The 26,373-nt window shown below is 44.5% G+C and overlaps 1 protein-coding gene across 1 annotated transcript; it reads right to left on the minus strand.

Annotated features, from left to right (window-relative positions):
* tmem260 (transmembrane protein 260) lies at positions 1-26,286 on the minus strand. The gene is given in 16 exon segments (XM_073483796.1): positions 1-1,613; positions 1,774-1,858; positions 2,115-2,168; positions 3,587-3,763; positions 4,360-4,499; positions 5,896-6,092; positions 6,711-6,873; positions 7,044-7,152; positions 8,198-8,284; positions 10,088-10,128; positions 10,290-10,469; positions 11,024-11,137; positions 11,256-11,433; positions 20,543-20,694; positions 22,237-22,268; positions 25,930-26,286. Coding segments are annotated over 16 exon segments (2,079 nt in total). The 5' UTR covers positions 26,039-26,286; the 3' UTR covers positions 1-1,352.
* Positions 26,287-26,373: the final 87 nt, after the last annotated feature.

Genomic DNA, 26,373 nt, shown 5'->3' on the forward strand with positions numbered 1-26,373 from the left:
AAGCAGAGTGACAGTTCTCCCTTTTTTTTTTTTAAGAGAAAGCAAACCATCTGTGCTACAGCAGGTTGAATCTCATCATCCAGCCAGCTGACAGCCGCTAACCAGGCCTGCGAACAGAGAGGGCAGATTACATTCTGAGAAAACTACACATGCACTTTCTGTCCTTCGCTTTCGAGTGGTATCTTAAACAGCAGGCTCCTTCAGCAGTGTGTTATAGAGCTTATGGCAATACACTGGTTTGACCTCTGCGCAACAAATTTCATGGCACAAGGTTCATTAACATCAGCATCAGCATTTACAAAGACAGTGTGTAAGTGAGGACCCTGAGAACACGTCAAAGACATTTGACTCTGGTGCTCTTGCAGTGTTTGGATGCTACATCGTCTCTCCAGCAACCCTCACAGGGGTAAATGTTCATTTTTGGGAGCTGGGAGGCTGACAGTCTTGCGTGTCTTTTGTGGGTCCCTGGAGTTTGCGTGACTTTGCGCTTCTCTCGCTTTCCAGTGTGCCGAACTGTATATTGACTATGCGCTTCCGGGCGGGAAAAAAAAGGCTGGGTGGAGATTTAAGCATGTTCACACACACACAAATCAACACACATTGCACACAGAAACGCACCTCTAAAAGGGTCCCTGGCATTGTGACATTTCACATTTCATTTAAATCCATGAGGGATTACAGCCCTCCTGTTAGGAAGGAGGAGAGGGGGGAAAAACACTCATCGAATCCATTAGTTTTAAACATTTAAAGGACCATCTAAGATAGACTGATGGAAGGATAGAGGGGTGGGTGGATGGGTGGGTAGTGCCGGGGTAGTGAGGACTGTGTGGCACAGCACAAGTCTGTCCTAGATTAAACAGCCGCTCTAATCCCCCATTTCTGCCCCCAAATTGGTTTTCCCTCAATCTCGGCCTTGCCATCCTAATGTGAGAAAAAGAGAACTGGAGCAGTGGCTGAGGCAAAAATAATCAGCACGTTAAAAACTGTGAGAGCGGAAGAGGAAGAGGGGAAAAAAAGAACGAGATGTTAATGATAAAGCAATCAAGTTTTATGGGCGAGTTTAAGGGGAGCACGCACAGCTTGATTGGGGTCAGTTAAGGCTCCATCCCTCGTCAACTGTAAACATTCATCAATGGAGAAAGGCTGAGTGGTTGTTCTCTGTCTAAGTCCAATTTGGCTGTGTCCATTTAGCCAAAAACCTAAACTAAACACTACTTCTTCTATCCTTCTGGGCCACCTTTACACCACGAGAAGAGGCACATTCAGAATCAGTCCCCAGTGCCTTTCACTTTGGGTCAGGCTTGCAGCGCACTCTCAGTGTGCCAGCTCTGTGTAGGTCTGTCTGGATCATGTCACGGGGTTTGCCTCCGGCTCTGGGAAAGCCTGTCCCTCTCTTTAAGCAGGTGAGTAATGGCCGAGCGTATGGCGGCCGCCTGGGGATCTGTAGGTTCCTTCTCCAAGTAGAGACTGAAGTGCTGGGTGCTGCAGGTCAGCAGGCTGTCTGGACTGTAGCCCCGGTGACCCGAGCGGAGCAGCCTCTCACAGGCCAGCGCCAAGTTCTTGTCCCAGTTTGGAGGGTAGTGTGAGTGGGCCTCCACAATCTCCTTATACAGCTGCCCAGCAAACACAAACACATAAACACACGGAGACACATAAAAGCAGATGTTACCACAAAAAAAGCCTCTGAATATGTGGTGCTTTGCCTTGTGTGGCACTTAAATCTCCTCCATTATGGTAACAGTACTGTCGCATGTTTGTTGAGGTCAGACTCACAATGTAAGACAGCTCAAAGAGGCCAGCTTTCCCCTCTCCCTGCATCCTTTCTGCCAGGTCAAACAGAAAGAAAGCCGTCTTCATCCTGAAACAAAGCACGCAGGCTCAGGGCTAAGTGCTGGATGGATGAGCCATGCAGATCCGCACTCACAGACGCACCACTCCAATGGAGTGATTTATGTAGATGCCGATACCAAATAGAATGTACATGTAGATGCTCTACCACACAAGACTGGTTTATGGAGATGTTCCAGCGGGTTAGTACAAATCGTGACGCAGCTTTTTATCTGCATACTAAAGTACACAACCTCTCCAAAGAGGAAATAAAAAGTTGACTGTACCTGGCTTGCCACATCTCCTCATTAGCGACATGCTCCCAGGACGCAGGATGGAAACTGTTCACACAAGGAAAAAAAAAAAACATTTCTTTATCTAAACCGCTTCAGGCGTTGGCTTGTGCACAGTTCCACTAACTATAAATGATTATTTATGTGAATATATTGTTCCACTCAGCGGTGCAGGTTTTGATACACTAAAACATCAATGTTTGCTGCATAAACATTAAATGACTGCGCAACAATACCAGGCAGCACATTAGACATGGAGTAAAACCACATCTCCCTTTTTTTTCACTTTGTTGACTGTAAACACTTGACCTCTTCTTCAAAAGAATATTTTAGCAGGGTTCCCGAGCTAATATTTGGCTTGTGGGCATCGGCGGACACGCTTGTCGTGAGTGTGCGGGAAATAATGTCACAGTATTCAGCCGTGGATATCTGAGTGAATGAAGGGCTGCTGGCAACGGCAACAGAATATGCAGCTTTGACTAATTCCACTTTTGACACAGTTATTGACAAAATGCAATAAGAAACTCATTATTTTTCATCTTCAGTCTCATTTCAAATGGCTGAGGGCCTAATGTCTTGCTCTGGTTGCATTCACAAAGAGCTGGATCCCAGCATGAAGAACAGAGGACAACCTCAGCGAGGGAAGCTCTGTGGAGTCTGCGGAGGGATGACTGGAGACCACAGAGAGACGAGCGGGTGAGGAGATGTTGGCAATGAAATACGTGGTTATCTTTCTGAGTGAATAGTTCTAGTTTCATCTCAAGATCGGAGTTGTTTAAAACAAAATGCAAAAAGGATTCTTCTTGCAGGTCTCTTGTAAATGACATCCTGCTAAACCTCACTGTCTTGCCACTGGGCCGGTATTTACAAACTCATACTGTGGAGCAAAACATTGTTCAACCCACAGAAATGTATTTTAAATTCTAGTGGAGATCCCAAAGTTTCTGAAGATAACAAATATGGCTGAGAATGTGTACAATTTAAACAAGAAGCAGAACATTTCCATTTGATAGAATAGTCAATATTTCACTGTTTAACCATCATACAGCTTCAATGAAGAGGTGTAACAAGATGATACAAAGCACCTATTAGATCTGCAGTGGTTAGTCTATTGATCTGTCATTTCAGTCATTTTTCTTGCAAAAATTTATGGTAAAAAAAACTCAGAGTCTTTGGGTTTTGGACTGTTGGTTGCACAAAAGTAGCCATTTAAAGACATCGCTCTGAGCTCTGATGAGTGTTTTTCATATTCGTTTGGACATTTTACAGAGTAATCTAAGTGATTAGTCCATTAATAGTGAAGGTAATTATTAGTTTCAGCCCTAGTGCCTATATTATTGTGTGTAATAAGGTGATTTTCTCCACCTTAAAGCTACTTTAAAGGAGGAAAAGGGGGAAACTGTATGTTTAGAGGTCAAACGTACCTGTCCACAGACATTATTGATTCGGTGTGTTTGTGTATGCACCTGTCGTATGGCTCACTCCAGTTATAGATGTTGCGGGTGCGATGGGCCCACTCTTTAGGGTGAAGCTGCCTCTGAAGTGGCGCCAGGTAATCACACACACCCATTGGCCAACGAGAGAAACTATGCTCCCAGCTCGGGTCTCCCTCAGGCAGCCCAATGCAGGCAAACACATTCCTCCTGCAGAAAGAAAACCAGACAGCAACTCACTCACATCCTCCTTTACCACCCAGCCCTCTCTTTCCTCCCAGGTAACTGTGAATAACGAGACACACAGGAACACCCCAACACCTCCTAGCTTCCCTCTGGCCCTGTGCTGCTCACCAAAGGCTTCAGGCCCTGAGGGTTAATCCCACAGGTCAGTGTTGCCCCACTGAGAGTGAGACAAGTTGGCCTGGCAAACACTGCCCCCTGGTGGGCTTGGTATTAACAGGTCTCCAGCCAGTTTCTAGATCTCAATTCCTCTTGGAGCGAATGATGATGATGAGAGCAGGGGAGCAGCAATGAGCCCGCCTGAGACTGTTTAACCAAATCAAGTAGATTAGTCGACTTCTGTAGTTCATCAAACTCCTTTTATGGCCTCAACAGTTCTACAGGCTTATCTCCTCCCTGCACTCACCGCTGTGTCGACCATCCCACTGATCTCTGCCTCATTAGATCACCCACTTGTTCATTTGGACCATTGTCGCCCTCCTGATTCACTCTCTCTCGCTCCATTTTACAGCCTTCTATTTATCTATTCAGCACATCCCTTTTATTCTCTCTCTGCGACTCACTGTGTGTTGTGGGACAGAAACTGCTCCAGAGTGAAGGTGGCTTTCTCCTTAGGGTGGACAGGGTCCCACCAGCGGCCGGGGAAGCGGACCCCAGGGTGGTGCTGCGCCAGCTTGGCCACATACCACGAGTATGTCATCATCTAGAGAGAAGAAAGAGTACCACCAACTCCGTTCAGTTTTTTGTATTCCAGTGTGATCAGTAGTTAAATTACCGCTCAGTGTACAATTCGCTGAAAGAAAAGGATTTATTGACTATTTCAGTGGCTTTTTCTCCATATTTGAGTATCTCAAAGGGTTTTTCTTTCTTTAATCAAGTGTCTAAATTTAGAGGCTCTCGTTTTCACTAATTTTCATTTTTATTACATTGCTGTCTTAAAGCCCTTATGATTAAAAGACATTCAAACATATGATGTACATAGACAAGACTACTTACCCATCTCAGAAAGCCTGAAAGAGACGTCAGGCTGTAATTTGGTGTTTTTTGTATGAATTTCAGTCATACAGCCAAGGCACATTGCCATTTTGTCACCCAAAAAAATAATTCGCCTGACAAATCTCCCTTTTCCTCACAAAATCGCTATTTATTTTCTGAAAAATAAAGAAATCCTCCTTTTCTGAATCCTATCTTTCTTTCTCTACTGAAGCAGTTTTGTCATAAATCAAACCTCTCAGCACATGAAAGACAAGGAACATAAAATCTCAATATAATAATGTTTAACTCTATGGTTGGCCACTAAGTATTCCTATTTTTAAAACTACTTTGGTAATAGTGCTGCACAATTGATCAAATATTATTGAAATCACAGTATGGTCAAGTGCAATATCCAAATCGGAGAAGCAGAAGGTAAAAAAACAGCTTTATAATGAAGTACTGTGGTGATGCAGAGATGCCCTGGTCTTCAAATCTTGTTCTCCAGATGTAAGAAAACCTCTTCTTTGGTACAGACCCCAACAAATGTCACATCGCATGATTTCAACAGTTTTTTTTAAGTGAAAATGAAAATTGTGGTGTAAAAAAGATCATTCCAACTAATCTCGAATCACACTGCAATCACAATATTGGTTAAAATAAAAGTATTACAAAATAGGCATGCACGATATGGACCTTTTTCCGCCCATACCGCTGAGCGATAACTACCTGCTTGTTTTCTTTGGATTTCAAAAAGAAGTTTCTAACCTGAAGTTTATGCACACCTGACTGTAAGAAAGGTTAAGATGTAGTAAGCAAAGATGGCTGATTTAATATCCCATAGCTCCACAAGCTTTTTTGTGTTAAAACTTGCATACTTTTTCTCTCCTCTCATCACCCTTGTTGAACAAGTGTTGGGTGCAGCGTTAGTCATTCTTCTACTTCTTCTACTTTGCGTTTATTAGCGGATCACAACCCAAGGTGTATACAGCCACCTCCTTTGTTGGCCGTTAAATTATCTGCACAATGTATGTCATGTTTCATTTTTACTTTTGATTTGGATCAAATATCAAGCTTCACTCTGAACAACAAATGCAAAACAGTGGAGAAATGACAGCAGCTCTGACCTCCTGGTCGACCAGACGTACGTCGGGCCGTACGTCCTGGCAGTAGTATAAGTAGCGCAGTGAGTTTCCAGGCAGATCTCCTCTGGTCAGGATGATTGAGTCCATCGGGACGGAGGTCAGAAGCTCCCTGCCGAACCTCTCGACCACACTGTTTCTGCTCTGATCACACTCCCTATAGGATCATGAGCACATCAAAACTATACTGTAAAATGTCATCAAAACCACAAGTTGTGTTTACTTGAGTTTAAAAAAGGGCTTGAGTGCATCCTGCTTAGAAGTGTGTGCTCAGCTGTGTGTGAGTGTGTTTGTAGGTACGCCTTCAAGGTGCTCTGAGGGTAAGTTGTCAGTGCCCCCGCCCCTTCCCCTCTGCAGAGCGCTCTGGCTGCCTATCTAATCGTGGGGAGACAGGTGTGATGGGTCTGACAGCACAGGCCATGCTCTCCCCTTGATCAAAGCCGCTCAGTGATGGCTGTCTGGCACTCCCCAGCACTACGCTGGTGTAATCTGCCTTCTCGGACAGCTAACATCTCAGACTGAGCTCTGTGAGTGGAATCTATGTGCTAACCGTGCCTCTCTTTAGCCCCTACCATGGGGTGAGCAGAGAAAAAAACCTGACATGTGGAGTTCAGACCTACGGTATGAAACGCAGAGGAGAAACAAATCGGGTTGACTCAGGGAAAACTTATGCATGGGGATTTGAGAAGAAAGTAGAATGAGAGGGGAGTTTTTATTTCACTTTAACTTTGCTGAGCAGAAGTATTCCAAAGTAACTTAGGACACATTTGGGTCCAGTGAAGTTACCGCAACAGGAATACTGTCAAGTAATACTGATTGCACAGATTGTGCAGAATCAGAAAGTTGCTACTTACACAGCCCCCCATGGCCCAGCCTCCTCTCCAGCTCGCTGTGTGTCCGGCTCAAGCCGAGGCCTGCCAGCACACACACTGCAGCATCACTTTGCAGCCAGAAACGCTCAACCTGCAGGATGTAGGCACACACACAGACACACACACTTCAGTGTTTCCTGTAGTTGTATCTTTATTTCAGGATGCATGTACTGCCTATATAGATTTCTATATATATATATAGCACACTTTACAGACCACTGCAGGTAAATGAAAACAACAGAAACATTAATAATATCTCACCACTCCTAGCAGTAGGGGTCTGCTGATGTCCAGGTTGGCTCTCCAAGCAAAAAACAGTGAGTAGACCACCAGCATGGTGGTCAACAGCCAAGACACTGAGCGACACGTCCTAAGATAGGAAAGGCTGCTAGTTATTCAGTAAAAAAATATTGTTCTCTGTCTGTCTGTTTACTCTGTGGGAAAAAAACAACTTGTTTTGAAGAAGTCCATAAAAATATTAATGCAGGGATGGAGATCACAAGCCTGGGAGCAAACGCATACGCCAGCCAGCTAAGAGGTGCATGATTGATTTTCTAATGCAGACTGAGTCATAATGAGCTGCTGCCAACCGCTGAATCACAAACTCATTACAGTACAGCTGTAAAATGTACTTATACACTAAAAAGAAAACATGTTACCCTGATGGCGAAAACAAATCATCATCTGAACCTGAAGAGACACTTTTGAGCCACCGAAAAATGACTTTTGGTTTTCCTGCCAACACATTGATCTGATGGGTGCCACTAACGCAGCTACTAACACATACTGTCAAGATTCTGTTTGTGTTGTTTTTCTTCACATTATGCACAGTGGGCAAAAAATACATTCTTATTTTGTAGTAATAAAGAGTTCTTTACAATACAAACAGCGCCACTCAACATTTTAACATTAGGTAAATTAGCAGTTGCATGGCTTCCCTGCTATGAAATGACCTTCATCTGTGTGTGTGCAGCCAAGTTTATCAAAGTGCACCCCAGGAGAGGGGGGGAGGCGGGGGGAGGCAGGGGGTGGCCGGTGCCGTACAGAGCCCTCGGGCTTCGCTCGACTTTATCAGCTCCACCCCATAGGCACTGCTGTAATGAATTACTGGATCACACCGCCACACTGCCACATGCAGATACATACAAGCAGTGATTTACTCGTACACACAAACATGTTTTCGAAAATCCAAAACACACATCAGCCTCTCTTGATTTGAATGTGGAGCGTCGCGACAGCTTGACAGTTAGGTGCCTCGGTGTTTTTTTGTATTCTTTTTTCCGAAGATCAGCATTTTGTCAGCGGTTTTGTTCCCTGTCTTTTACTCCGGGGGATTAGATTTGTGGTTGAAGTGGCTGCTGAGATGTGTGTGACAGAGTTTGGTCTTCTGTGCGCCGCCGTCTCGCTCATCCTACCTGTCCCATGAGGAGAGGAGAAGGCCCAGTGCTGCCAGCACCAGAGCGGGAAGCGAAAGGTCTGCCAGGCAATGGTCCAACTGGGCCCTGCACACACACAAAACACACATGTAGCATTTGTGATGGACACCAAAGACGAGCTCAATTACCCTCCCTGCAACTGAACTCAAGGACAGCAATTATTAAATGCCCTCCATCCCCTATCAAAACAAACTCCTTGGACTGTGCGCTCCTCCTTTCAATCGGATTGACAGATACGAATGACTGTGTCATCCACCCCCCGCTGCCCCATCCTCTCCTCACAGCGCCTGTCAGTCACAGAGCGCTTGCTCAGAGCACAGAGATAGTTTCCTGCCTCTTCCTTAATACCCATCTCTATTTGACAGCTTATTGAGTCTCTATATCTCCCAATGTACACTATGTGTGAATGTGCTCACGAGCGCGTGTTTGCGGGTGTGTGTGTCAGCTTCTCCGGCGGGTTTACGTCTTCAGTGCGACATGCCTGTCATGTTCGCCTCTCTTCCCCATCTTGAAGGTGTGCTTGTCCATCAAGCAGCAGGGGTGATGGGAAGGGGTGGGTGCCTGGCAGAGGGGGGGCTGGTAGTGGGGGGTCTTAAGACGCACATGCACCCCCATCCCGTCAGCTGGAGAAAGATACCGGGAGTGGGATGACTGTGGCGGTGGCGGCGGTGGTGGTGGTGGCAGCGGGGAGAAAGGGAGGGAATCGGGTGGAGGAGGTGGGGTGCTGGAGTGGAAAAATACAATTTCTCCAGCTCTATTGCAGTGTCTGTCATCACAGCTTGTCACGCTTAAACACCAGAGCTGAGTGATCATTTCAAACTGCTGGAGAAACAGAACACAGCGATTTGGCCCTCTAAGCAGGTTCAGTTCTGCTTTGATGGGAGAGAGTGGAAAGAGAAGAACAAAAGCTGCTGGATAGAGGAGAGAGGGAGAGAGAGAGATGGGCTGCACAAATGACTCTGGGCTCTCAGCGTCTGTGGTTAAACTGGTGTAAAACACCAGAACCAGCACAAAAAGTGTTTGGGTCCTCCATCTCCAGCACCACGTGTGCCCTCACTATGCCTCAGATCAAAGCTTTTCTGTATTTCTCCACCTTAGAATCTACTGTCCACGAAGAAACAGAACATTAAAGTTGAACGGACACTCAGTGAAGGATCCAGAATACTACGTCAGAACTGCTCAAAACCCCCTCCACCCACACCTTTCCGGCATTGGATTAGGGGGGGCTGTGACCATTACAGTAACTTTCTGAAACTTACGATTCGACATTCACACTAGAATTACAACAAATTGAACCAACAAACAAAAAAAGTATACAAGTGAAAATGTATCATTTTTGACGGGGGAAATCATTGTTAGTTGCAGCCCTAATTCACAACCACTCCCTCAGTCTATCACTATGTCATTGTAAATTGAATGTCTTTGTGTTTAAGACTGTCGGTTTCACAAAATACAATTTGAAGACGTCACTTTGGGCTCTTGAAGACTATGCTGCCATTGAGTACGATTTAATAGATTCAATTATTGATTCATAATTATGCAAATAATAAGTCAAAAGAACAGTCAAAATATTTATCGATAATAAAAGCAAAATTAAGTAGGTAAAAGTAAACACTGCAGTCTCTAAAAGACAATTTTACACTAAAATGTAATGTGTGCAGACAACGCATATGCCACATAAGATGGCAAGATGTCATGTAATGATTGGGATCTGTGATTATTCAGTGCATACTTTGTAGGTACTGATTAATATGTATGAACAGAGTAAATACAATAAACCATAAATACTTCATAATAAGTTGTGCTTAGTATTTAAAATGTGCAAAATTTAAGTAAAAAAAGAAAGACAAAAAGCTGAAAAAGACATACTTTAGCATTGTGGTCAGGTTTACTGAGCTCTCTGTCTTTGCCTGCAAAAACAAGAAACATACAGTGAGTCGATGCATATATATTGTATATATAGCATAGGTATACAAGAAAAAAATGCCAACCAGGCAACTATACTACTGACTAATGATAAAAAGTCTGGAGTAGTATGTTGTAGTTTAATTATAGCAGGGCAAGCAGATACCAGACTGAAGGTGCCATATTCAGCCCTCAGCAGGTGGGTCAGCAGGCCCAACAGGGTGGTCTGATCCCCCCAACTCCAGCGGGCTGTGTTGAGGTAGGAAGAGATGGGCAGGTAGATGTATGGCAGAAAACCAGCAAGGAAACACACTCCCAGGGACACAAGGCCACACAAGGACAGCTCCTGTTGAGATGTTTGAAAAAGAGATGTTCTTAATTACTTCATGTTCATCCAAAGGGATGTAAAACTAACCCACATTAAAAAAACCAGCATCCAAGAAAGTCTTCTTTAGATTTATGTTCTAAAAAATGACTTCATATTTAATATACAGTTGCAGGTGCCTACACTGTATGTTTGCAATCATCTTTTCCATTAATAAGCAATTTTTAGTAGTAACACTAACATTAAACCACTCTGAAGTGTTTTTTGGGAACCTGCTGAAACATCTCAGATCTCTCTGAGAAAACTAAGTGGTTTCTTAACCGTCTTGGATTGAAAAAGAAAAGACTGGATTTGAAATAAGGAACACTTTTCAGAGAGATTTATCTCTTTATTTCTGTCAGAAAAATTGCTGGCTTATTTTTCTTGGATAAACCATTTCCATTTATACCGTTTTAGAAATATGCAGATGTATTTCTGTTATACTATCTCTAAAGTCTTTTCTTGCCTTCATGAGTAACAAACAAATTTGAGTTCTGCTCTATGTGAGATTTTGAAAATCAGACCCCAGAACTTACCCTGTGAGAGTGAAGACGTTGAAGGACCCAAGGAATGATGGCCAGTACATATATCACCAGGGTGTGCTGGTTACAGAGCCCCAAGCCACAGAACAGCGCTCCCCAATGGGCAATCTGACAATGTCAAGCATTTTAGTAAAGCATGGTGACTTAAATCTGAAGTTATGGTACCAAGGACTAATCAGAGGAAATGAACACAGGACCCAGTGAGGGCTGTGCCACGCTGAGTTACCTTCCTTCTCTGGGTTGTGTTCTCAGCACGGTGGAAGCTGGCAGTCAAGAAAAAGAGCAGACCAACAAAAAGGTTGTTGAGGGTGAAGACTTCTGCCACAATGGACCACTGCCAGCTCAGCCTGGACACAGCGAACAGTCCTCCGGCCAGTACTGCACCAGGACCAGGACCTGCCAACCTGACAGTGAGGAAAGAAAGGCCTTCATTTTTCTCTGGTGACATTTAAGTCTTCACTATGGGGTCCCTGCAATCATTGAAAATCTTTTGGATTCATATTAACTTGAAAAACATATCTTAAAATATTCAAATATGCCAATTCTAGCCTTACTTTTTGTTCTTAGTAAGTTTTCCAGGCTACAGAACTTCAAGCGTTTTTTCAGTATTATTAAGTTATACTGCACTGACACAAAAAAGGCAAAACAACAAAGTCAGTAGCTTCACACAAAATTAAAATTTTGCCGTCATAAAAAGGAAAGCCACCACTTCCCCCAGACTAATTTGGGGACCCATTATAATCTTCCTGCAACCCAAGTTTGCTTCTCGGACAGGACCTTGAAAAACACTCACAGTGAATTGGGCCATTCACATATCATGAGAAGTCCCTCCCCGGCAGCCGGTTGATCTCGAGCAGACTGGCACAGAAACCACCGTGGTAGAGATAGCACTTTATCCTCAGCTTCTTAAATATAATGTGTGCACAAAAGTTTCCCCTTCCTCCTCTCCTGTACTGTCTCCATCTCCTTTGCGGTAATTGAAGCAAACTTGGGATAATCTGTCATACGCTAAGACCCACCACTTACTAAAATGAGAGACAGAGGGGGAGAGAGAGAGAGGCGACAAATGATGGGGCGAGGGAAAAAGAAAAGGAAAATAGTGCAGAGAAGTGTGCGTTAAAGGGGTGAGACAGTGTGCGGGATAAAGGATGAAATAAAGAAAAAGGAAGAAAAAAGTTCAAGAAGAGAGAGGGGAAAAAAGAAAAGAAAAAAACGCAGCCCAGTCCCCGGCATGCTGGCTCTGAAATATGAGCAGGCTCGACAATTAGGGAAGTCAGGCAGTATGGCCCTTTCCGCCATTGTGTGGAGTGGCTTAGAGTCCTCATCAGCCTATCAGCTAACTGACAGGCAGAGAGCTGCTCTATTCAGCACCGCAGATACAAGCTGCAGGCCAAACGGCTGCCAGGTCCCTTATGACCCCACAATCCCTTGCCGGTGACAGCTTCAAGCTCCATAGCAAATTAGGCGCTCTCACATTACAATCGCAGAAGACAGATTCCATTAACGGTATCTGAAATTGAGTAGAGAGCAGGCCCGTTATCAGACCTGACTCATAAGCACCGCCATTAATCACAAGGCATGATACCATTTATACATTTCCAGCTCTCTGCCTGCCGCTGTGATAGTCAGCCACAAAAGGCCTGATGAGACTTAGGCTAGGGGAACAATGGAGCTTTCTGAGGAAAGCGCGGTAAATCAGGAAAAAAAAAGGAGAGGGAGAGCGAGAGGATGGTAGGGAGGAAAAAAACTCTGCTTGCTGACTACTTCCCCTTTTTTTCTTTGGGTTTTCTCTCTCCTTCTCTCCACTATTTTTCCTCTGTGTTCACTGTAAGGCGAGCTTGGTGAATGAGTATGTATATGTGTGTGTGTGTGTGTGTGTGTGTGTGTGTGTGTGTGTGTGTGTGTGTGTGTGCACTTAAAGAAGGGGGGGGTGGACTGTGTGTTGATGGGGCGTCTAGGAGTGGGTCTTAATAAGAGATAGCAGCGTCTTTCTCGCTGCACCGCTCCAGGAATTAGTTGTAACTTGAAGGAAGGATGAAGAAGGGTGGGGTGGAGACGGGGTGGGGGGCAGATGGGGACTTTTGTTGAGGTGCAGAGACCCCCCGCACCCATAATTTTACCTCCCTGCATGGCAATTAACCCGTGGCTCGTACACTTAGCAGGGGGGCTGATTTTGGGGGAAGCACTGGGTGCAGAGCAGTCGTGGGGGTCCACGGGCGAGGTTATTACACCGTTTCCTGCCTCTGAAGCCTCGTCTGATAGCCAGGCAGCACTCGTCACACATTCAGAGACACACACACACACATAAACATGCACGCACGCACGCCCCTGTTCTTCAACTTCTTTATTCTCTCTGAGTGCCTGACAAATCTCTCTGTTAGAGCTTGTCAGTCTGTAAGAGCCCAGTGGTGTGTGTACAGTGCGGGCTGTAAATGACCTGTCTGTCTGCACGGGACCACCTGGGTCCCAGTCAGCCTTCTCAGCCTCTCCGCAGCTCATTCTCCAGCCTGGCTGCTCCCAGGGCGCACGGATAAAGCAGGACACATTCTGACACCAGTGTGGCCGTGTTCCCCGTTATCGCGACTCAATGCGGTGCAGGATGCTGCTGCTGTGCTGAAATGTTGTGGCTCAGTGACAATGGCCCGGTTGAGACGTGGCAGGAGAATAACACGGCTGACAGCGAGACTATTCCACCCTGAACTGATCCACCCTGCCAAAATGTCTGTGTCATCACTTGGGTAATTAACTGAATGACAAAAATTATGCATAAAGCCTGGACTTGGAAATAATGTTAGTGGTTAGAAAAGAAAATTACCAATAATTACACTTTTTGCTAAAAATGATATTTAAATGATGAAAAATGTAAAGATATTTAACGCAAAACAATTCAGGTTCAAACTGAAAGATCAAAGGTAAAAATACAAAAAGAATAAATGACAATGATACAACAGGCTCTGGTAAGCAATGTCCCCTTCAAGGACACAACAAAAGCTCAGTAAAATCACTTTGAAGTATCAGAATGGGACCTGCCTCGTTTACCCCCTCAGCTCTACAGTATGGGCCAGAGACGTGCCAGCACCAGTCGTCTGTGATAAATAACAGCACACAAAAAGCCTACACCAGCACTCTGAACTGAAAGAGGCATCACAATGGAGCTGGCCAAGGGAGCCACTGTCACACACCACCCCGGGGAACAGACAATACCACAGCTGTGCCATCGCGGATCAGCGCCGCACTGTTCTCTAACCGAGTGGTGGTTTGGGGAAGCAGCGCTGGAAAAGAATCACACATTCCTGAAGAGGGGAGAGAGCCCGAGAGAGGAGGTGGCCTGCTCGGGCTGAGGCTGAGGTTTCCAGCTGGCCCTCGCTGACACCCCAGGGCTCTCCTCTGGCCAGGACACCAGTAGGAGTACTTAGTAGCTATTATATGACAGCAGTAAGTGTCGGATGCTCCGCTTTGAAATTTCAAAGCCAAGCAGCAATTGATATACAAATTTTAAGCTTTTAAATGATATATGTGTCAGGAAATCAAACGCTCTCCTACAAAGTGTTCGAAAGCAGGTCAATGTATATATTAGGGCTGAGCAATATTTTATTTATCATCTTCCAGTGGAATTGTATCATAATAATGATGATTATGTGTTTTCTCAGATTTTACACATCAAATTAAGTTTATCTGTCAAATACAAGTCAGCCTGTGAAAACACATGTATAATATCTTCTGTGGCTTTGGAAGAGCTTTACAATGTTAAAAAAATAATAAACTTGATGACATCATCATAAATTGGCTTTGGATTGTACACCACAAATAATTAGTAGCAGGCCTGCATTGATAGAACTGGAGCATTAAGCTGGAAAGATGAAGACAATGACCAGGCAGGAAGGGGTTAGACAAAATATGCCACTGAGGTGCGTTATGGGAAATGTAGGATCCAGCGTTTTGACTTCTCTTGACCTGTACTTGGAAATGTCAGAGTATCTCGGCCTCTGCTGCTTTGATTTTGACAATTCTGTTTTAAATGTCTTGTCTCTTAACTTTATGGAAGTGCAATGCTAAATCACTGCAGTGCCCCTTTAAATCAATGACTTCAAGAAGAATGAAAGACTAACAAAATTATCTGATTTTTTTATTTTATGCGTAAACATAGCAATATAATCAACTGCACTGATAATTTTTATAGGTATTTTGCATAAATTTGAAAGCGTAATGATACCTATTGATAGCAATTTACCAGATAGATATATTACTGATATCATTATATGATATTCTGAACTTCATAGGGCTGTTCCATCTTAGTGAAATACTCTGTGAAGGCTTCCTCTTGTTTCATATCTGTAATTATTTTGTGCAAATTATCTTCCAAAAGTTCCAATAATCATTACCCACATGTAACATTATGAATAAGTAAAAAAAACATATACATCATTTGATTCTTTCAGTTCTGCCCAGCCCTGATCTTTTTGTCTAAATGACTTTCAAAACAGTATATTTGAATCTGGGATGCCGCAGTCTTTTCAGCCTCTCACTATGGCAGGCACTTCCCAGTCTTTCCTGCCTCATCCGGCGTGCGAATACGAGGCTGTCTGCTCGTACAGAGAGGAGGGTAAATGAGGGTCCAGGCTCTGCTGCTCAGACACCCCTCCTCCAGGAGAGCGCTCCAGTGCTCCAAGTGCGTGTAAAATTAATCACCACAATTCTGCTCAAACAATGCAGCCACTGACATGACAATTTCTCCCAGAATGCCATCTTAATCTCCACCCAACACACAAAAATTACAGGAGAAGGGGAGAAAAAAAAACAATTTGCAAAAATCCTGTGTTTATGCAATTCACTGAATGCCATTTTTTATTGCTGCCTTTTCCAACAAAGTCATTAGGCACACACCAGTGATACATAAATGTTGCTGTATAGATTCCATTAACTAATTCTGGGTGAATTGTAATTGCCGAGTCTGATCCGTCTCCGTGCCTGGTGCCTTATTAAGACCGCCTGTGGTGGGTGAGGAATGTAATATTGACGTCCGAGGCAGACACAATCTCGGGCCCACGGGCGAAAGGAATATTAAACTGGTACTGTATTCTGCTGTCTATCTAGCCCTCCTCCCTCCTCCCTCTCTATCCCCATCCCATAGCCAGTAATGAGGAAATAACATCTTCATTAGACATCTGTTTAACTGTATTAGAAGATGAGTCCTGGGGGAACCATTGGTCATGCTGAGGATGGGGGGAGTAAAGGAGGTCTGTTGGACTACAATGTGACGGATGAGATACTGCAGGAATGGAACAAAAGGTCCAGAGATTCGGGCCTTTTAAATAGACAAACCTAAAATTGTCTTCTGCGTTTTCAGAAGAAAACCGGTATGGGTACATTCTCTACCGTCGCTTGGGATGAAGATTTTATCCAACCATAGCAGATGTGAAAGGGAGGGGCAGCCTTGCCACCTGCAGGGAGAGGTCAGAACATTATCCAACAAAACAACTCTGTTCAGCTGTTTCCAAAATGCCAAAATTCACGCTTAAGATGTCCAGAAAAACAACAACAGTACCCACACATATTGCTCCTGACATGACCCCAACAAGATACACGCAACCCCACCCCTGTGGAAAAACAACCCACCTGAGCAAGGAGGGAAAGCGCCATCAGGACCATATGGTTGAGGTCCTTATAAGGAGCTGGAGACGCAACACAAGGCAGGAGGATGGCACCACGCCCACCCTCCGGTCCACTGAGGTATCAGCTGTGCCACATGGGCCAGCTCTTGGCGGGGGGAGCCTCTCGCAGGTGTGCATTTTGTTTCGAGGGCCACCGGGGAAAGAGGGAGGCCCAACAGTGTGCTTCAACAACCCTGTTATGTAATCATGTGATCAAACAAAAAGTGCTGATGACTGAGCGTTGCGAGGTTGTTTTTCTGCTCCGATGGCTGTCAGCACGCTAACGTGTCTGCTCCTGGTTTCTCAGGATAAGCTCGGAGAATGGAGAGAGATTCCTCCCAGGTAGCAGAGATTCAGAGCAGCTTTAGCAGATAAACTGTGAAACGAGAGAGAGCACAGGATACGGAGCTGTCTGGATTATCCCGCTATGAAGGGTGCATTCCTCTAGAGACTCACGGATGAGGCCTTTAGCATTCCACGGGCCAAATGTTTCTTTTCTCTGAACCTCCGAGTGCAATCGATAGTAATTATCATTACGTCCACCATCCTCAAAGGCTTGTCAGGCCACGGTGTGAAAACATAACAAGACATGCAATTTGGCCATCAAACCATATGATCAAGCCAAGAGAACTGTAATTGACAAATCAAAGGGAGGCTAAGTGCTACATTTAAACTTATGCAAGAGAGAGAAGTGGCTTCCAAGCCTATCAACTTACATTCCCCCACATTAAACACGGCAATCTGGCCGACTAATTTAAATTGATACATCAAAGGCTTGCCATGTTGGGTATACTCCAGATGAATTTCAAGGTCTTACAATTTACTATTTGAGAGGAACTGCCTTCAAGTACCCGTATTAACTTCAATATATTTTGCCATCTGAAAATAATCACACAAAGCGACGATTTGTTTGCGGGGAAAATGTCGACTTCTCAGCGGATGCCTAAAAATAAGAAGCAGTGAAAAAGTTTCTGAGAGCCTCAAACGGACAAAAACAAGACATTTTAGACGTTAATTTTGTCGGGGGAAAGACACAACAATCTGTTACTGCAAGGACAGAGCAGGTATGACCGGGTGTCAACTGGTCCGTTTTGGCATTTCATCTGAGGGAAAGGCCTGGCCAGAGAAACCCCGCAGGGATGTGGCATGACATCTATGCCAGTCTTCTTGCACCCAACGCCCTCCATGCCAGAACGGAGAGGGAGGTCTTGACCATCCAGAAACCTTCTCCCCCTCTTCCACCCTCCTCGTCTTTTGCCCTCTCCAGTAACCCCTCACCAGGCACAGTGTGCCAACTGATCCACCGCCACAAGCTCATCCCAAACTCAGCCCTGAGCAGATAATGACTAAAACCTTTTATGCTTATTTTTCAAATTGAAAGCGTAGATTATACGTTCATACTTAAGAGCTTATATGGTGTGACTGTGTGCTCTGGCTGAGGTCCTCGCTACCCATCATCCCTTGCTGGGAGGGGTGGGTGGGGTTGGAGGTCCTCATAATGACTTTTTACTTGACCATAATCCAAAATTGGATCTAAATCCCCCAGAGATTACAAACAGGGCTGCAGTTAACATGCATACTGTGAGCCAAATATCACCCAGACTGCATGGATATTTTCTGGCCTCAAAATAAACGTCTGGCCAAGAGCTGAGTTCAGTCATCCAATTGACTCATAACTCATCAATGCATTAAGACTAGTCCCAATGAAGCAAAGTGTTCATTCCCTTTCTTTGGGTCCTCTCCTTATTCTTTTCCTCTCCTGGGCAGAATGGTTGAAGTCGTAGTTTTTGATTCAACTCTGAGAAGCAGTAAGGCAGGGCAGGGTCTGAGGCTGATGCAGTCTGGGCTTAGGGCCAGTCCCCTGGGGAGCACTTCCTGTGCCCTACTGCAGCAGGGATGACCCTTTACCCTGACCCACTCCAGACCACCTGCCACCTAGCACACACCGGCCAAGCACACAGGAAGTAGGCCCAGTACTGAGCACCTGGGAATACGCACACTTCATTTTCACCTGCTTTCCCCCCGACTATAACAGGGTCCTCACAGCCTGCCAAAGTGTACAGCAGGAAGAAATTACATCATATTCAACAATTCTTATTCTGAAAGGGTAAATTAGAAGTGTACGACATGCTTGGAAATGCCCCAGTATGCATAAACAGTGACAAAAAGGAAAAATGTTGACACTAAGCTGCCACCAACAATGCAATGTGGGAAATTACTAAGATCAGCAAAAGTGTGATGTAAGGCAGTCTGACCAACCATGGGAGATAATCACACACAAAGAGAGAAGGGGTAAAATACTCCTTACATGATGGGGTCAGCAGCAGGCGAAACTGCAGGGTGGTAGATGGCAATGCAGAGACCGTAAACTGAGCTCATGACTGAGCAAGGGGAGAGACGGTTGAAGAGAGGGGAGAGGGAGGAGCAGAGTGAGTGATCCTGTCCCTCTCAGACCCAGGAGGCAAGAAGGGGGAGATAAGAAATCGTGCCATGTCAGGATTGAGAGCATGCTGGGAAGTGGGGGGGGCAGGAGAACAGGGACGTCGGGGTGGGGGTTGGAGGGCACGATAATTGTGATATACATACACACGCACGCTCACAACGGGTGGCTGATGGGTAAACAGGCAGGGCAGGGTGGTGGGAGGAAGGAGGGCGGCTGGGCTCTGCTCCTGAATACTGAGCAGAGGATCAGGGACGACACTGCCAGTCTGTCAGGACCCAAAAATACCACTGTCTGTTACAGACGGCATCAAGATGCAAAAAAAGTCAGAAGGGGAATGTTATAAGACCCTCTCCATTCCTCTTTCGCTCTTTAACTCCACCTCTTGTTATTGAAACTTCACTCAGGTATTTGACTTTTGCTATACAGATTGATGCATGTACAGAGTTTACATGCAGGAGCAACAGGACCAATCACAATGTTTTTTTCTTTGGTCTGTCTTGTGTTTTTTAGTTTACAATGACTTTCTGAGAAAAGAAAAACTCTGCACTGCATATCTTACACATGATTTAAGTGTCTTTTTTCACAATGTTATTTCAAAGTGAATACATGTTATACATCTAAAATGTATGTTTGATGTTTTCATACAAAATCGAAACACTGAGACCTGATTTACCTGTTGAGCCACAGACTAAAGAAAATGACAGCTTGGTTTTACCCCACACTAGCTGTTAGTCCGACTGATGGTGAGATGTCACTGTTTGGTAGACTTGGTTTGCAAAGCAACACAGTACATAAAATAAGCACAGAAGAAACATGAGATAGGTTGGCCCACCGTGTAAACGTTAAAGTTACTAAGTAACTTGCGGGGATATTTTTCACATATCCCCGCAAGTCAAACCAAATGCCAGTTGTCCACCTAGAAATGACTATTGTGTTTGCCGACAGTGATTCGGTCTATTGTATGACATCAAATCTTGTGTGTAGATGCCAACTATGAGAGAGAGCTAGACCACTAACAATGCAGATTGCATTGTTCTGGTTGAGGTACATTCCTTAAAATCAAAGCACACTCACAGCAGAACAGAGGATTAACACAAACACACCAACAAATTACATTAGAAACTGATATATTCAGAAATTGGCACGCATATGTTCTGGACGTATAAAGATACAGAAATTTTGGAGAGAAGTATAAGGTGGTCATGTGGATTGGATATAACTTGGAACAATCACCTCTTCGGTGTATTTTGGCAGCTGAAGTGGACAGTGCAGGGAACAGCCACAATCACAAATTGACTGGAATACTGTTATACATAGCAAGAAAGATCATTCTCAAGTTCTGCGTTTCTAAGGACATCCGGTCACTGGTTGACAAGGAGCTAATGATAATAAAAAGAAACTGATGTTTCATGTGCTTACCTGCAAACAGAAATGCACAGGGCACCACAAGCTGCAGCCCCCAGCAGGCTACACATCAGGTTGACACTGTGGGCTGGAGAGAGGGAGGGCAGAAGGCACATAGCCATGCGAGCTAGTAGGGTGAAGAGAGGGTATCCTGGAGGATGGGCCACCTAACAACAAAATGACACACGAAGTTTGATACACAAATCTAAAGCACAATGAGAGACAGATTCACAGCTTCAAAAGAACAGCGTATAAACTGCTTAATTTCCAGATGTGCTTGAGTGGACTGCAGGCTAAAGTGGATGTGCAGATGTTGTACGAGAGGTAAAGTAAGAGTACAAAGCGAGAATGATAATATAGGTGGCAACCACTAAACAAGAGTGAAGCAGATTGTATTCAGAAGCAGCAGGATGTGTTATGTTTGATAGCTCATCTAGTTGTTCTTATGCAATCTTTAGATGGGTGTGTTGTACTGCTGCAGTAATGGAGACGAGCCTGGCATGACCGCAAACTGACTCTGCTATGATACCAGAGCCCTCCTCTCCCTCTCTTCCTCCCTCTCTTCACTTCTTTTCCTCTGGCCTCTTCCCAAGGACAGTGCAGCTCCCTGGAGCCCGTGCGTGGAGCACGTGGTGCTCGCCAGCCCCAGCCCCCAAACCACCTCCGAGCCGCAGTCATTCTCGCCTGGGGGATCTCGGCAATCACAGCAATTAGCCGCTAAGTCTCCTCCACCCAGATAAGGGCTCAGTCATTAAACACAGACTCATTCCCTGGCACTGATAACACGAGCCGTGCAGGCAGGGAGAAGGGGCAGCTCTGCAAATGAACATGGAGCTGAAAGGTGAGAGTGTGACTACCTCACCGGTCACCTCAGACACAGCAAAAGCTCCTTGGGTACGTTCAAACATAGACACAACTTTCAGAGGGAGGGGTGGGGAATAGAGCATGTAGGTCAAGGGAAGTCAAGGAGCAAAAGAGAAGAAGTGATGTAGGGAATAAAAGAAAGCAAAAAGATAGCAACCCAGCAGATAGCTTGTTGAAGTGTTAGCGTCAGACAGGTGGGTAACTCCACAATGAGTATTAGTGTTGAGGAAGGTCTGTGTGGCTGACAGGAGTGGACAGCAAAAGGACAGCTGAGGGACAAAGGCCAAAGGGAGCAACAGAGAAGCAGAATCCTGGAGCTCTGGGGATCAGAAAGGGGGGCCCAGCAGCCTGGGGCCCAGGGACGGCCTGCAAGGCCCTGGGGAGGCCTGAAAGGCAGACAGGCAGGCCACACGGACTGCAGCACTAACGGCAGGATTACTGGCATAGTGACACCGACACAGCCTCCCTAAAAGGATCACAGCGGCGTAATAAACTTTATTAAATAATAAAACTTATTATAACTGTTAACCCGATTTAGTTCATTCTTCGCGGCTTACACACACACAAAAAAAAGAGGGGTGGATATAATAAGCCTTATACCGTACATAAGGCAAAGCCTACAAAAGCCATCGCCTTACCATTGACTTTAATTGGATTTGAAAAACGGGTTGCAAATTATAGCATTCTCTACTTGCAACTTAGTAAAATAAGTGTATAGAAAAGAAGGGGAAAAACCTGTGGACTGAAAGTAAATTAATCTGCTTTCTGCCCATGCTTAATTAAACTTCCTTAATGCTTATAAGAGTTAATGAGTGAATTGATTAAACAATACAGCTAATACTTACCCCCAGCTCACAAGCAGTGGTGATCAGCTCTCCTGTGGAAGAGAATAGGGGAGGAAATTAATGTAAACCCAATAATTATTATTAAGAGACAAGTCTGCTCCCAAAGTTTTCCCAAATCAAATACTTGCACTGGGGTTTTGCATTAATTTGCCAGGATCAAAACCTACAAATCTTCCCAGTGTGACATTTCCTAAGCGGCACGCTCATTCTCTTCATCTCTCGCTTCTCCCCTGATGCCTCCCTCCCTTCCTCCAGCACATACACACAGCTATAAACACACACACACACACACACACGCACACACACAAACCATTAGACTCCCTCTCCAATGCTCTGTCACACAAAGACACACATATGCTGATCTGAGAATAATGCTCCCACAGTCCCATCCTCCCCGTGCATCGGGGTCCCTTTCCCTTCCTCTTTCTTCTGCCGCTCTACGTGCCTCTCTGCTGCTCCCACACTCCCAGTGTCTCAATGTCTCGTTCAGTCCGTTGGGCACAAACAGAAAAGGCGACGTAGGTGACAGTCACAGAATGAGGTAAGCTGCAAAAATAAGAGCCGGTTGCGCAATTTTTTGACAAGCTCTGTGTGAGGTGCAGCACAAAGTGAAAAGAAAAAAAACCCTAAAAGCTATTTGAGGAAGCTTTAATGTATCTGGGCACAAACCCATTTGTGCCAGAATACACCCAGAGCGTTTCAAATTAGACTGATTTCTCACCCAATGTTTGCATCTCCCACTCATGAAAATTGAAATTTGGTTCAGATTAAATGACATTGATAAATGTTTGGGTTCAAGACAGCTCCCTCTACTGGTACTAGATGGGTAGTCATCTCCTACATCCAATTCAGTCAATAACACAGTGGCCTTCTTTCTTCAGTCTATTATTTCACCATAGGCGGCCTAGGAAACAGATTACATTAAAAAGATTGATCAATAAAAATTATTTTTAACCTTACATTAAAAACATCAAAGTGCAGCTGACTATTTTTGATCAAAGCATCTGTGATTCTACATTTTCAAAATAAACATTTGAAGAGCAAGTACACAGGCCCCCGATGCGGCACCAACCATTATAGAACAGAACGGCTGAATTTCAGATGTCATTGGCTGCATCACATATTTTGCAACCTTGTCGATACAGTGAATTATTATGCCTAAATTTCTGCCACATGAGGAGCCCTAACTCTTATCAGTCTAATGGACCATGAAGTCAGAACTCCTCCACCTGCACAGCTTAAATGTTTTCACAGCTCCATTTCACCTGGCATGAGCCGCCAGCTACCTGCCATCATTTTTACATCACACTTTCTCATCCCTCATCGGTTTCTCAATTTCACTCATTTTCCCTCAGTAGTGGCACACTTTTACACTATTCAACACAGACAAACTCTAACTAATATAGAGCCAAAACATCCATCTCGGTGCCACAGAGATGCAGCTCTGCAGCCCCAATACTAAAAAGGGAAAATATTGACTCAACGGGGTAGCAGCATGGGTGCCAAGAGTCTTTGTGATAGCGGAGCATGGGCACCCACACCAGTCTTCCCATAATCCCCATCATTTCCACACTCCACATTCCTAGACAACAGCGTACCCGCGGGGCTGTGCTCAAGCCTCTCCAGGGCACATCACACCTAAAGAGATTAGGACACAGAGACGGAGACCTGGAGAATTCGGAAGGGTGTTCAGCTGGCACTATCAGAGCGGGCATCCTGCACCGTCCCTAAACACTGTGGAGAAGGGGCTGGCCATTTTTTCAAAGGGCCCGTTCGCGAGACAGCAGCACAACCAGCTGGGCTACTCAGCGCTCCAATTGCCTGCTCTCCCTCCCCTCGTCTCTGCTCGCTCGTATCTGGCCCGGCTTTTCATATGCTTTCATTTTGCAAAATGTGCATTCCCCTCCGCAGCAGCTTGTATGCCAGAGCAGCGCAAACCTAACAAGCAGAGCCTTCATGCCCTCGAGTCCACATTTACAAGTTTGTAACCTAGCTATCACTTCTAAACACTGTTTGTAATTGTGGAAGGCAGTTCTTCATAAACTGCATTACAAGAGTGGTGGAAAACACATTGGACTACAACATAGGAAGGTGCTGAGTGAAACACATTTGGGTCCACTGCTAAGCCTTGTTATAGAAGAGTGCAAATTTAATTTATGTATACACACATACTGTCCAATTCAAACAAACAACCCATATTATCGTATACGTCAAGGGTTGTCAACAATACTTTGTCATTGCAAATGGTATTTATACTACTCATAATGGTAGTGCACTCAGCAAAATAAGTAACGTCCTACTTCTTTTTCTCCTTCTGGGTTCTGAAGAACAAAAGCAAAAGAATAATTATTGCAGATATATAAAAGGGTGAAATTCTTGACAAAGTATAAAACTTTGTAATCACTTTATGAAGCACATTTTTTTTGTTTCAGTACAGGTGACTGAAATTAGGAGTGGTCGAAAGGGCAAAGATAATATTGTGATAATTCTCATAGCATTAATCATGATAATTCACTTGGCCAACTTTGATTTTCACCAGAGTCACATTAAAAGATTTTTAGACTTCGAAGAAACCTTCATCTCATCATTTCTAGTGTCAAAATTAACACTGAAATCCTTCAAGCAGCATTATATGCATAGAAATATGAATGTACTGCAACTGTCATACTTCATTAACTCATTTATAGAATAGAATAAACTTAAAAACGTAAAAACAAAAGACAAAACCTCTCACAAATAATGAACAATACAATAATATATGTTGATACAACTTATGAAATATAAATCTCACAACATTAGGATATTTTACCTTGTTTGTTCAAAATTCAGTCGTTATCTACTCACCCCCATGCCGATGGAAAGTCAGGTAAAGTGTCGTAGTCCACAAAAAACTACTAAAAAATATGTCTATACAGCTTGTTGGGCATAATCGGAAGCTCTAAGATCCAAAATTGATTTGTAAAGATATCATTTATACCCTTTTTTAAGCTGAAATCTTCACTGTGGCTGCTAAGCTAAAAGCCTGAGTGTGCACCCCCTGAAGTGGGTGCACGAGCTCGACCTCTGAGTGTGTGAATATTGTCTTTTCAAATCAATTTTGGAGCTTCCAGAGACTTGAATTGTACCGGACGAGCTGTATGTAGCCATTTTACGTCTATTTACAGTTGGTTTAGATACGGTTAAATCAAGTCCCCATCTGTAAAATGCTGTTCTGCTGTGAAGCTCCAGAAATGATTTGTATTATAAATAACTATAAAACTTCACCTGCCATCTCATCGGCATGGGGGCGAGTAGTTAATGACATTTTTGGGTGAACTTATCCTTGAAATGTATTTACTCTACATTCAATTCTGCCTTCAACATTCAATCACTAGGTCGACTGTGAAAAACTTTACTGGTGTGTGAACTTATCATATAATTGAGGCTGATGCTCACCTTTAGAAAATGGATGTTATAATCAGTGTGTGTATTTTAATCAATATAGCAGTGTGAAGATATGTTGTTCTCGAGCAAGCCTTGTGTTTCTCATGCTGGTAGAAGTTCGAGTTATTATGCTGGTGCGTCTGTACCTGCAGCACCACGGACAGCACCCGTGCAGCTGCAGCGTCAGACAGGACGCCACGCGATTGGCTGCCGAGCAAAACAACAAAGCCACGTGACCAATTGAGCATTAGCTAGCTGGTTAGCACCAACCTGAGTCTCCGCCGGGTACAGTCCTCTGCACACAGGGCACATACAGGGCGGTGACGCCAGCGACCGTGGCGCCTGTCAGCATCCAGCTTGTCCTTTGCTCCGCAGACATTTTTTCTCTTCGGGTAATTGTTCAAACAACTGCTGCTGTCGCCTGACTAGCGAGCTAGTTAGCATCTATTCATTTCGGGCGCCGAGGACTGTAAATAAAACTGTAAGCTGCCAGCTACATGTGAACCGACGTTAGTCTGGAGCTGAGGTAAAGTTAATAAGACTCCAAGTAAAGACTTAACATTACGGTTTTATTTGTGCAGGCTGGCTACATTGCAATGTGTCTATTTCCGGGAAGTAGCAGCCGGATTCTCGCCAAAAATTCTAATCCCGCGATACTACCAACGGACGCGCCATTCCTAAAAGTTACAGCAGTCACTGAAGTAGTTATGATTT

The sequence above is a fragment of the Pagrus major genome, chromosome 16, assembly GCF_040436345.1.
Source record: "Pagrus major chromosome 16, Pma_NU_1.0".
NCBI lineage: Eukaryota > Metazoa > Chordata > Actinopteri > Spariformes > Sparidae > Pagrus > Pagrus major.